Here is a 13903-nt window from a genome sequence, read left to right on the forward strand (position 1 = left end):
TCACAAGGCAACAAGGCAACAACAAAATACAACAATAAAAACCATGCCAATGAAGCAGAAAGATCAATCTCAATTACAGTAGCCAGGAAATGCTGGGAGCCAACATTAATTGTTATGAAACATCCAGATAAATAAATAAATTTTTACTAGCCAGCAGAAGCATCCCACAGTTGGTGTCTGCCTGATTTCCAACAGGAAATCTCTCCACAGGATGGGAGCCACCATGGAGAAAGCAATTCTCCACACCACTTTGAGCCAGATGCGTTCAGGTCATAGTACATGGGAGAAGGAGTTGGCCAGATCCAACACGCTCTTGGGTTCTCTCAGGGAATCTGATCCTGCGCTATACAGGGCCTCTTTAGCCAATACAATGGTTCCATTCACTATTTGAAAAATGAAATGTTATTAATTTAACTGATATACTGAAGAATATATAAATGCAGTTTCTAATACATCTATTATTTTCTCTTAGAGTGGAAGAGATGTTTTCACAACTGAAGGAGGTACATGAGAAAGTATTTTATGTCAAAGACGCTTTGCTTGCCCTGGATAGCCAGCTCGGACACTTACAAGACCTCTCTGCTTTAACCGTCGATACGCTTAAAGTCATTTCAGCTGTGGACACTTTGCAAGTAGAGGAAGCCCTTCTTGCTCACAAGAAGCATCAAACCTACAGGAAGCTTCCCCACAGCTGGAGCAATTCCATGTGCTCTAGGGCTTTGGGCAGCATGGAAAGTGTGTGTGATAAGAAGTATAATTACCACAGCATGCCACCTTCTCTTCAGAAAAGCTTGGCCAGGACACATTGGCCCCCAGGGGCTTGTCGCGGCATTCTTGGTGCCCTGGACTACAAAGGGATCAAATCAATAAGCAAACACCAGGAGCAAGAAATTGAAAATGACACACTGACCTCTGGGGTATCGTCAGAGTGTAAATCAGCCCCAAGATATGGACAATTCCTCCTGGTTCCTTCTGGTCAGCAAGGAGCCTCTTTATCTGAAAATGCCACCTTAAGTTCAGCCTTCTCAAGTAGTCTGCTCAGAGAAGATGAACTGCAAGCTCAACCCCAAACCAAGCATGGCAGCATCACTGCTCACCTGGATGTGCACAAGGCTCCAGAAAGAAATCCAGTTATCAATGAAAAATGGGAACTGGAATTTTCATCAGACAAAGAGGATAGTGAAAATATCACTGAACCCTATTTGAACTTCCAAGAACCTAGAATTGCCAATGAGGTCTCTATCCGTTCTCATCAACACAGTGAGGAACCTGAAGGAGGTTATGTGAACTGGGGCTTCTTGGGAGATGATGAAAAGAGTTATTTTAGCAACAAGTCAAGGCAGTTGTCATGCACACATTTTACCTACAATAAAGGCTGCCGTAATCCTCAACATGCACAGCTAAATGAATCCAAATCGTTTTCCTGCGTTTCTGACAGATCAGGCTACAGTAGTGACAGCTCCCAGTCTCCTCTCCCATTCCAGCGCAGCATGTCAGTCTGGATCAATCCACGCAGGAAAAACTGGCCTTTCGGCAAGGGAAGTGGATTCTGGTCCCGCAAAGCAGAGAAAGTGGGAAAGACCTTCAGAATAAAAGGTAATGGCTACACATTGTTATTGCTGTTTGATTGATTTTACTGCTGTTCTTATGCATTAATCTTCTGGTGGTCTCCTGTTTTGCTTTGTTTTTAATAAGGATTTTTAAAAGCTTACCTTGAACACTATTATGAAAGACAATATATAAATGTTTTGAGTAAACAAATAAATGTTACATTGCTTTAAACCACTTTCCACAAAGAAGTTACAAGCTCTTCCCAGCTGTTTAGGGGTCATTGTTGAGTGACAGCTGTGGGATGGTGGTTGTCCTCTGCTTCAGTATTGGACTACCCTAGATCTGCTGCCTTTTCCATCCACTTCTCAGAAATAAAGGATATATGCTTACTATCAAACAGCGTCAGATGGAGCTGTTGACTAATAAATGATTTTAAAGATCAATCAAGTAATCAGTAGATTATATTTACCTACATTAGCACATTATAAAAACCTTCCTTTTTTAAAAGTATAGAAACATGAGCATTCATAATTTAATAAAGAACACTTATCACATTATTAGAAGAAAAATCAGCTTTCACGTACTCTCTTGCCATGACACACCATAGCCAATGCACACTCAATAAAGAGTGTGCTGTTAATTTTTAGCCTCATATTTTACATTTCCTTTCACTAATTAGAACTGGGCCTCATAAAGTAATCAAAAATTTAATTGATATATCTGATCGAAAATTTAAACCTTACAAAACAAAACTCCAAACCTGTATCCTGAATGTGATCTAAGGAATTGATAAGTTTGTTTTATTAACTTACTTTGGATTCAATGAATCTGGATTCTCTGTCATGAACTTGTTTGGTCTGGGCAAGTGACTACACTAGATTCGCAGTTCTCTATTTGTAAATAAGAGAAAGGGCAAAAGTAGACGAGAAGGCATTCATGGAATTTCTAATTGTGTGTTACAGCAACCTGCATCTTAGAGTTGTGGTGACTGGAACAAAGTAATGATTGTAATTAGTGCTGTGCATTAAGGCCTCATCCAGAGTGGTAGTCTTGCAATCTGGTGAACCGGGTTTGATTCCCTGCTCCTCCACATGCAGCTGCTGGGTGACCTTGGGCCAGTCACACTTCTTTGAAGTCTCTCAGCCTCACTCACCTCACAGAGTGTTTGTTGTGGGGGAGGAAGGGAAAGGAGAATGGTAGCTGCTTTGAGACTCCTTCGGGTAGTGATAAAGCGGGATATCAAATCCAAACTCTTCTTCTTCTGCTTTAAAACTCAGTGTCTGAGCACTTTTTAATTTTTTTGCCCAGACGCTTTCCTTGCGAAAACCCTCTCTTTACCACTGAATTGGAGCAAACATCAATCTGCAGAAAACCCTAATTGTTGTTTGTTCCAATTTTGCATTAAGAGCAGGTTTTCCTGGGGACTGTAGCGGGGGTGGGGGGCGGAAGCACTCAGACACTGAGCTTTAAAACATGAGCCTAGAAAGCTTGGGGCAAAAGGTAAGGGTGGATGAGCCCTAAGACTGCAGATGAGTCTATAAACATTAATCATTTTCTATATACTGAGATTTCTTTTCTACACTTCTAGTCCACCAGGGTGGCTTGCAACAGTTTAAAATGACAATGTCATAAAATGCAGTAAAAATGCATTAAAATGCCACATTAAAAATAAAATGCAATCTGCAGGCATTACTTACCTGAGAGTAATGTCAATTGAACAGTGTAGGACTTCTCTCTGAGTAAATAACCATAGCCTTACATTTTGCAAGCACAACATAAATGATAAATATTGACCGCAATGTGATGGCTGCAAACATGTAGTCTAAGGGGAAGGGGAGGCAGTGTAACAGAGGAAAGTGTCCAGAATTCTTTGCATTAGTTTCAATTTCCACCAGGGCACTATCAAAGCAAACAATATATTACGCTGCACAGTTTTAAAATTTAAGTTTGTTTAAATGTGACATGCACAGTAGTAAAATGGTTAGATATGAAAACTGTTAATACTGTAACATTCCAATCCTGTGTGTGACTGCTCAGAAAGTCTCAATGAATTAGTTCAATTAGACTTAATAGCAGGTAGGTGTGAAACTTTATTGAGTTTTCTTTGAAATATGAATTTAGTTGCCTCTTCCCCACCCCCTGCCTTTTTACTCTCAGAGCTATCCAAATCTGCAGAGTCACATCAGCCAGTATTGGCAAAGGCAAAACTTGGAAACAAAGAAAGGAAATCATCAAGGAAGAAACAGAAAACTCTTCAGGTGCCGGTAGGTGAAGGTGGAATTAGAATTGTATGTCCTTTTTCTGTTTTTTAACAAGCTGAATAAATATAGAATTACATAGTTATGAAAGCTCAGCTCTGCTTTCAAGGTGATTATTAAAACTGTTACTGGCCTGGCTGATTAATCATTGCATATTTGGAAACTGCTTGGCTCATGCTCACATTATTGGGGGGGGGGGGAAGCAAGTAGCTCTGAATGAAATCCAGCTGTCCAATACCCCCCCCCCCCCTTTTACTCTGAGTAAAAACATCTTGGCTATGACTTCTGACAAGTGTTAGTGAATAGCTGTACCGTACTTCCTCTTTGTTACTGCTAATGCTTTATTCATGTGGCATTTGCAAACAATGATTTGCCCTCCCCATTATGTATAAGGGACTTTCCTGCTAGAGTGGTTTGAAAGGATTATGCTACTGGCAACTTAAGCTCAACTACCTGTCATCTTTGGCTGATTACTGTTTTTTCTTTTCTTTTGGCAGATGATTACAGTTGATGGTTGTCCCCAGAGCACCCAAGTTAGTTCAGAGCCACTTGAAAGCCGACCTGTGGGAGACAAATGGGAACACACAACAAATGAGCTAACTTCACCTCGCTTCAATCAGCTAAGTATGTAATCCAAAGCAAATGATAGGTAGAATATGAAATGTTTGGTGGCAGCCAGGACCCATAAATACCACCCACAATAGCCTTCTTAAGAGAACAAATTGTGGGGATAGGCTGTTAAATTTCTTGTGAAGTATCTCTCCTGCTGTATCATCTGGGTCTGGATTGACTTCCAGAAATTTCACACTTTTCTGTTAGTTTATTGGCTGTTTGTCTCAAGCCAAGAGCCCTTCAGTTTAGCTTATACCAGCAAGCTGCAAGGTTGAAAAACCGTTGAGACAGGTGCCAAATAAAGATAAAGGTAAAGGGACCCCTGACCATCAGGTCCAGTCACGGACAACTCTGGGGTTGCGGCACTCATCTTGCTTTATTGGCCGAGGGAGCCGACATACAGCTTCCAGGTCATGTGGCCAGCATGACTAAGCCACTTCTGGCAAACCAGAGCAGTGCATGGAAACGCCATTTACCTGCTATCTACTTGTACTTTGATGTGCTTTCGAACTGCTAGGTTGGCAGGAGCAGGGACTGAGCAACGGGAGCTCACCCCGTCGCGGGGATTCGAACCGCTGACCTTCTGATCGGCAAGTCCTAGGCTCTGTGGTTTAACCCACAGCACCACTCGTGTCACCAAATCCCCCTGACCCTTCCCCAAACCTCCCTCTCACACTTATAGACTAATCAGTGACAGATTAGAGGTCAGCTTCCAAGAAAATAGGAAACCTGCGAACAGTATAGTACATACTTCTCTTCTACAGAGTTAATGATATCCCTCAATACATACTGGTAGAAAAATGTGTTTTGATTTGATTGCCTATGTATTATACTCCATTTGTGGCACAGTAATTACCTTAATGAATAGGAAGTTGTTTTATTTCTACTCCCTGAGCATCAACACTACATTTGAAATACTGACCTGGGTGAGGTGACAGGGTATGCTTCCAGTTCTATTGCTTTAGAGGGCACGATAGCATCAAGAGCTTGCTTACAACTTGATTTTGCAGATCTGCTGGAAACTTTCCATAGATTCTGAACAGGAAAGTCGTGATGGACCTTCCCACCTTCCCACATCGGAGTGTCTCCAGAATAAGCTGACCTTCTTCCTCCCAAAATGGAAAATGCTCACCTCATTGCCAAGCTGATCTGAATGTGGTCCATGGGCTGCTCAAATTCCCTCTCCTTGTTTCCTCTTCCCTTCAGTGTCACAGCAGGTGCCTGTGCTGTGGTGACAGCATACCATTGGGAAAAGAGATGGGAAGGGACTGCTCCTTCTCCTCCTCTTGCCCACTGTCTGCTGCGGTGATGGGGGCAAATATTGGGGGCAGCAAGTAAGCCTCCCATCAACTTTTATTTGTGGGGGTGGTGGCAGCGAAGGGACCTTGGCCCCTAAGAGTTGGCTTCTAGGGTGAGAAGAAATGCACCAGGTTGCAAAGGCTCAAGCAGCCCATCAGAAATGCAGTGTTTCCATATTGCAGTAGCCTGCACATTTCTCAGAGGCACAGAACATCCTGTTCAGACTGGGCTATTCATGCATACATGCTTGCATTTGTCTGTCTTTTTAAAAAAGTTCACATGTGCTCTTGCTGTGTTTGCTTACTTGGCTAGGTTTGGACCGTATTGGTTGTATGCGCCAGAGAATGAAAAACCAAGAAACGGCAAGACACACGGAACAGATTTGTGACTACCTGAGGCAATCACAAGAGGTAAGGCTTGAAGACATAAAATATTGCTAGTCAGCTCTTTATCTTCTATAAATCTATGTCCAACCCACTGATTCTTGTGCTATATCTTGGTCTGAATTCACAGCTGAGCACTAGGAAGAAACTTTTCTTGAGAAATTTCATTTTATGCAGCAGGCAGAGTAGACTCTGGGTAAGAAATAAGTAATTAACCACTTAACCTTCAGAAAAGATTAATAAAAAAGCCATTAAACTATTGAATCATGAAATGGGAGTCTATATGAAGAAGATACTTTTTTTGAAACCAAGGTTTTATATGGTAATTCTTTAGGCCATTAAGAAAATAGAGTGAGTGGGGTCGGCTCTATTGAAGAACGATACTAAGCAAACTTCTTAGCTGTTTCGTGATATAATTATGCCTTGCAATTTGGGGATTAAACTCATCCTGCTATTTGTATTTTGGATTATGCATTTACCTTTAGATTTTTTCCTTTCCATTTGAACTAATTTGTGCAAACTAAAGTAGTGAAAACCAGAATGTCAAGGGCAATTCTAGTCAATGATGTTTTTGCCATTGACTTAAGTAGACTAGCTTGCTGATCAAAACAGACTTGGGAATAGAATTGGTAGGGCTTTTTAACTGCTTCTTTTGATACCACAAAAGTCTTTATAAACATACTGAACCAAAGTAGAGTAACCTCCCAGCTTAGGTCAAACATTGCCATCTTGGTGGTTCCTTGCCTTGCAGGTCTTTTCCACCTGGCCTGGGAGGTCAGGGCCCTGACTGATGGCAATGGCAGAAGCTGAGGCTAAACAGAGGTCAGTGGTTCAGCTGCCTGCCTCTAAATCAAGTGAATAAATATAAATACTTCACTAACTGACCAATTGTGTCACAGATAGCTTGGTTCTGCCATACCTAACATAGATCCTGCTCCCCAAACATAATTCCTGGCTACATCCATGGGCTGCGGTATTCCTACTGTTGTTGATGTTATTTTTTTGTATCTTTATTTTTAGATCTTATGATCTATGTGGAAATAGTTCAATTTGGTTGTGTACTTTTTGGTGTGTTTTATTTATTTTTTATGACTACCTGTTTTACATTTGTAATTATGTAAACATTTTTATGTATTAAGCCGCCTTGAGCATAATTTTAACAGTGGAAAGGTGGCATACAGATAAAATGATGATGATGATTCCTGGATAAACATGGCTGCAGACTTGAGGACAACATGCCCAAGCAGCCATGAAATCAGGACATGTTTTAATTGAGAAAATGTGTTTGCCATTTCCCTCCCCTTTCAGGATTTAAATAACAGCATGACTTGGACTAGGAAAAATAGGAAGAATAATTTGAGCCGGAGCCATTCGTAAGTAGTCCTGTTTGTATCAGCAGGTACATCTGTCTTCCTTGGTTCACTTTGGATATGCAACATTGCTAATATCACTGCACGACAAATTTTGAGAAAAGTAGCACCTCTGAGATAAAAGTAGCCGTTTATTGTAGATGAGTTGAGGAGAGGAGCTGAACCCGAATATGACAATGAAAATGCAAAATTGGCTACTGTTTCTTAGAGATCTGCAATAGTTTATTACATAATCAAGGAATATGTACATACAACAAGGACCAGTGAGAGCCAGGTTCTTTGTCTGATGCCACTCTGCCTGTTCCTCAGGATCATCTCTGGCAAACATCCAACAGTAGTCAGCCAACATGGAAACAGACCACTTTCCCTGGTATTTCTTTCTCCATTGTTGCAATTTCCTGATGAAAATGTTCACCATGTTCATGACTTCCCATACCTGTAGTTGCCAGGGAATAAATCCAAGTGGGAATGGAAAAAGTGGATCTTTAAGGACATATAGCAGCCAAGTTTATAATACAGAGACAACATGTTCTCAACCAGTTTGTTGCAGTTTTCTGTCCTGACATTCCTGAGGAAGTTAGTTAACACCAGACAAAACACATCCCAGGCTTTTTTCCTGTCACCCTGAAGCAGATTGTAAAACATACTGTCTTTGAAGAAGAAGAGGAGGAGTTTGGATTTGATATCCCACTTTATCTCTCCCCTAAGGAGTCTCAAAGCGGCTCACAATCTCCACTACACCACACAGATCTGAGGACCCACAAAAAAAGCCCTCTTTAATTTTCGCTTCACTGAGCTGAGGGAATTTTGCAGCCAGGTACTTGAAAGGTGATCCAGTCCAGTCCAGTCCATGGCTTTTATGGTTTTTTTCACCAGACCAAGTTTGATGTGTAGAGGTGGTAGTAGGATTGTGTGTGTTTCTGCCAGTGCTGGGTATTTCACATTCTTCTCTCCAACCTTCAGATATTTTCTCTGAGGCCAGTCTTTGCTCAGCTGTCCCATCAACATAGACACTACCTTCATGTCACCACAGAGAAGGCAGTCATTCTGGCTGTATTGAGGACAGTCTAACGGCTGTTTTAGGTTGCCATAGGCTTCCTGGCCTGTGTGCCTGGGGCCGCCAATCTAGTGTCAGTACTTTTCAAGATGAACAATTCTAACAGCCCCATATTGTCCTGCACATCTTCTTAACGTGGGCATAATTTTATGTTTCCTTCCAATGTCTGTAGCATTATTTGTTTCTACATGTGGTACTGCACGTAAGTTTTTTGTTATCATTATGTGTAAAGACGAAAAATTGTTTTCCCTCCTGCATTTATTACATACTTAATATGGATATTTTTTTTTTCAAGCACCTAAAACTAACTTCAGTATTTTCTTTTGAACAGGTTGAGTAGTTCAGATGGAACTCATGGTAAGCATTTTTCTTATTTGTAAATTGCATAGTTATAAAATGTATAATTAGAATAGACCTTGGTCTTTTCAAAAGTCTATTAATATCAGCTCACCATTTTTAGACCTTCCTATAGTTGTGGTACATAATTCAGAGGTTGACTTGGAGACTTCTGCAATGAAAATACACTTCCATTTATGACTTTTTTAAAGTTAATGCTTCAGATAAACTGTCTTCAGAGGAGTCCTAGAAAAGATGAGGTCATGCTTTGCTAGACATCTGATGGTGAATGTCTGTGAAACCTGAAAGGTCACATATGTATCAGCCTAACAGATTGGAGACCTGTGCTCAAACTAACAAAATGAATTTCAATAGGGACAAATGTAAGGTTATGCATTTAGGCAGAAAGAACCAGATGCACAAATATAAGATGAGGGACACCTGGCTTGCCAGTAGTACATGTGAAAAAGATCTAGGGGTCTTAGTAGACCACAAGCTTAACACGAGCCAACAGTAGAACCCAAACCATGGTAAAAGCTTACAAATATATGCACAAAGCATAGCATATAGTTGCTTGTGTGCCACCATACATGAAGTCAGTTTAGACATCACTCCAAAGTATAGTTAGCACAAGCCATGGTTTGCACACCATGTGTCTGATTCTGGTTTGTCAGAGAAGCTAACCATGTATTGTCAGTTCAAACTGCATCACACCTAACCATAGTTAGGCATCCCAAACCATGATCTGCCACTGATGATGTTTGAATTGAGCCTCTGTTTCAAGTAAGATTATGGTACACGAGTGGCACTGTGGGTTAAACCACAGAGCCTAGGACTTGCTGATCAGAAGGTTGGCGGTTCAAATCCCCGCGATGGGGTGAGCTCCCGTTGCTTGGTCCCAGCTCCTGCCAACCTAGCAGTTCGAAAGCATGTCAAAGTGCAAGTAGATAAATAGGTACCACTCTGACGGGAAGGTAAACGGCGTTTCCGTGTGCTGCTCTGGTTCGACAGAAGCAGCTTAGTCATGCTGGCCACATGACCCGGAAGCTGTACGCCGGCTCCCTCAGCCAGTAAAGTGAGATGAGCGCCGCAACCCCAGAGTCGGCCATGACTGGACCTAATGGTCAGGGGTTCCTTTACCTTTACCTTTTCAAGAAAGATCAGAGTTTGCTTTGTACATTTTAGAATCTAGTCCACTTTATAAATGTCTCTTTATATTAGTTTTGTTTCTTTATTATTTGTCTGTTTTAAATTTTACAACATCTTAGATGTCATGAGTTAATGAAGCAGTATTACTATAACATTATTGTCATCATGTAGTTAATGGAATGCATAAGGACTGAGGATGGAATTGAGGAGATCAGACCTTTGGGATCCCATGAAGCACAGTGGAGAGTAAAGGGGTTTTTATCGTCCCTAAAGTGCAATTTCCAGCTCTTCAGCTTTGGAGAAGCTGAGTGTCCTTGAGTTGACTATTGCCTGTCATTCTGTGTTCTCCAGCATAATTACGTGTTGTTTTATTGACAGTTTACACAGGCTACATTTTGTACTTTACAACACAGTAAAATTAATTCCCTTCCATAGAATGCTAAGCCAGTCATATTATTTCATAACCGTCTTAAACTTAAACAGCACATTTATCTCTGCTTGCTTTGGTTAAAACAAAAACCTGTTGTTGTTGTTGTTGTTGTTGTTGTTGTTGTTGTTGTTGTTAGAAATCTCATCTTCCTTAAAGACTCAAGATCTGCACCATCATTACTCAGGTAAGTATTAATTATCTAAGTGATAGCTGAACTATTGTAGTAGTTGATAAGCATATTAATTCTTTTCCCCTGCCATTTTTTGATAGTGTCACTTGGAAGTAATTTGTTATCAAAAGCAAGATATTAATGTGATTTGTAACACAGAAGTGAGTGGGAAGATTATTTATCACTTTAACACTAGCTTCTACATAGCAAGTACTGTAGTTGTTGGTGAACCAAGTTCAGCATTTTTAAAAAACTACTGGCAGGGAAGAAATGGCAGTTTCACAGCCAAAGACAACACAAGGAAATAATAGAGGAACATACAGAAGCAACAGCTTGTTAATCTCTATTAATTTGTACTTGTCATAAAAATGCAATGTTTGCTGCATATTCTTGTTCCTACCATAAGTGGATTATCTTCAGGTTTTGTTTGTTTTCAAACTGGGAATTTCTAAAGTAAAATTGCTCACATGGAAGGAATCTGAGGAGCATCCGGACCAGCTACTGATCATTTACCCATATGCTGCATTAACTTGGTAAAAAGTAATGCATATCACCATCATGTGTTATAAGCAGTGATCAGGGATGAGCACCTGCCTTGTATGTCTGTAAACAGGGAGAGGTTATTTTTTATTGTAATTTTAGCAAATAGGTCAGGCTGATTGTGTCAGAGTCTCAGTTGCAGCCTCTCAGTTTTATGTACACTGCTTAGAGTTCATATTTTATTAAGTGATTTATATTTTCTTCTAAATAAACAAGAAGTAAAAGGAAAAGTCTCCAAATCTTAGGAAGCCTGCCTTGTTGCTAGTGGGCCACAACTGATGTATCAGATCAAATGTAACAAAAAAGCCTTCATAGCTTCTGATTTCCACCTTAAACTGATCAATTGCCAATTCAACCATTTGAACACTGCTCAGCCAGAGCTCTGTTTTACATTCTCCATCTGAACAGGTACCAGTCAGTAGAATGCCACAAAACTGGGTGTTTTTTTTTCTGTGAGGATAGTGAGAAATGTGTAGAACATGCCAGTAGATGTCTCTATAGTCCACACTTACTTTAGAATCTGAAAATCTTTGCCCAATTCAATTGAGAAGAGCACAGTTAAATGAAATTCCAAAGTTGTGTCAGATTTTCAGTCAATAATGGCCAATTTCCCCTCCTATCTAGCTATTACATCATAAGTCCAATGACTGTATCAACAAAAATCAAACACACCTGCAATGGGTGAGTTGTGGCTAAGAACGCCATGGCAACCTGGTATGAAACAAAAGAGAGAATTTCTTTTGGGAAAATTGGTTGGGAAGATTTCCACTGCAAAACTGAGTTGGAGAACTATGTTTCCCCAAATATAATATTATCCTTATTTAGACCTATTTATTATTATTTATTTCTGAATCTTAACCCTCATTTGTTTTCTACCACTGGAATATTTCTTCAAATGCAGATTCCTGAAGAATGGCTACTAGTTAGGTTGACTAGTTAGGACTCTGAATAATTTTAAGATTCTGGGTTTGAGACACAGCCTCGCCCACTTCAGTTCCAGCCTGTACCACAGATGGCTTGTTTGACTTGAGGCAAGCTTTTTAAACATTCTCTACAGAAAAGAACCTAACACATATTGCCCTATGTTGCGCAATAGTTAATTTTCCTTGCTCTCCCGGAAGGGAAGGGATAGTATCTTCCTATGTTAGGTAAAACATCATTTCTCACCTGAGGCTCTTCTTTGGGTGCCTCCCCTTCGAGAGGTCCGGAGGTTGGCAGCAGGAGAACAGGCCTTTTCTGTGGTGGCTCCCCATTTGTGGAATGCCTGTCTTTAGGTACCAGGCAAACATGTTTCTCTTCGAACAGGTGTTGGGCTGATTTAACATTCTATGACCTTTTAAATGTGTCTTTGGGAAGGAGGTTATTGGTTTGTTGTGTTTTTGTTTTATTATGTATTTTGTGATTCCATTTTGTATCTTTAGTTGTGAACCACCTGTGAACTCCAGATGAAGCACAGTATAAAAAATTTAAAAATAATATAATAATCTCAACCATACCCAAAATAGAAGACTTCAGCATCACACAACACTCCAAATGTTGTCGATTATTTAATTTACATGCCACTTAATGCTGAAATAGGCTTCTAAGCATATCAACCAGGGATGCTAAAATCTTACTGGCTGTGGGGCTGAGATCCCGCCCCCCGCCCCTCACCATTGATGTTCTGCTTAGAATAGGGGAACAAATAGGAGGGGGAGAGAGTTGAGGGCAACTGTTCACTTTACTTTGGAGGCAGCTGTGGCACTGTTTTTCCTTACAACTTTAAAAAAATGCTACTTGAGGCAATTGGAGCAAATGTCATTCTAGGCTAGGGCTTTCTAGAGCAGTGTCTCTTTGTTGAAAAAAGTAGTTCCTTTCTTTTTAAACCACTACAGTAACCAACCCTAAACAGCCCCTTGCTGAAAATGAAGCAATTTTGCCCTCCTCACTGAAAGTCACCAGACTTCCACTTCCACTTTGCAACCTGCAGTGTGGCCATAAATTCCTTTTTGGGGGGTGGTGGCTGTTCAAGGTAAGCTCAGTTCTAGGATATTCCCAAACCACTCCATCTCTGGTGAGCTGCTGTAAAGGCACTCTTATTTCCAGGAAAGATGCCTGCAGCCAAATCACACACAGATGCATGTAACTTTCTCCTCCTCCTCCTCCTCCTCCTCCTCCTCCTCCTTCTTCTTCTTCTTCTTCTTCTACTTCTTCTTCGATAGAACCTATAGCAGGATAGCAGGAACAGGCTACTTCTCTTAGTACTCCCCCCCCCCCCGCAATCTCCTGACTGCTTTTGTCCCTGCAAGGATAATGATAAAAACATGTCACTTATCTTTTCACCTTTAAGGAGAAAACCAACTGGGGTGTGTGTGATTTTGAGCTGGTGAAATGGCTGAAAGCAAAGGAGATTTATCACCCACTGCCTGTCACAACTCTGCTCAAGATTACAGTCTCTAATGTCTGTCTTTCTTAATAAAGAGAGAAGAAAAGTTATTCTTGTGACTACATACAACATGTTGCATAGCCTTTTACGTACTTGTCAGCACAACTCGTGTTCTTTCTTCCCAGCCTACACAGTTCTTAACATAAATTATGACAGCAGCTGCATACAGACATGCTACTTAATTCATGTTAAACACCATCTTCACCTGGTCTCAAACGGAAGACATAATAGTTTAGGCGACACCACCAAACAAACCAGGAACTAAGCACATAAACCTAATAAATAATTCCTGCATTGTCCCTAATCTTGACTGCTTGAGCTTGA

At 40.7% G+C, this 13903-nt stretch overlaps 1 protein-coding gene across 4 annotated transcripts in view; it reads left to right on the forward strand.

Annotated features, from left to right (window-relative positions):
* The window catches only part of TRPM6 (transient receptor potential cation channel subfamily M member 6), an 80346-nt gene that overhangs the window by 47182 nt on the left and 19261 nt on the right, over nucleotides 1–13903 (forward strand). For all 4 annotated transcript variants that reach the window (XM_080972202.1, XM_080972201.1, XM_080972200.1 and 1 more), the window contains 7 exons: nucleotides 473–1596; nucleotides 3709–3815; nucleotides 4307–4433; nucleotides 6033–6130; nucleotides 7412–7476; nucleotides 8862–8887; nucleotides 10582–10629. In XM_080972202.1, coding sequence (XP_080828328.1) covers nucleotides 473–1596; nucleotides 3709–3815; nucleotides 4307–4433; nucleotides 6033–6130; nucleotides 7412–7476; nucleotides 8862–8887; nucleotides 10582–10629 — 1595 coding nt within the window. The remainder of the gene's footprint in view (nucleotides 1–472; nucleotides 1597–3708; nucleotides 3816–4306; nucleotides 4434–6032; nucleotides 6131–7411; nucleotides 7477–8861; nucleotides 8888–10581; nucleotides 10630–13903) is intronic.

The sequence above is a fragment of the Podarcis pityusensis genome (genome assembly GCF_964106645.2).
Source record: "Podarcis pityusensis genome assembly, chromosome: 11".
NCBI classification, from domain to species: domain Eukaryota; kingdom Metazoa; phylum Chordata; class Lepidosauria; order Squamata; family Lacertidae; genus Podarcis; species Podarcis pityusensis.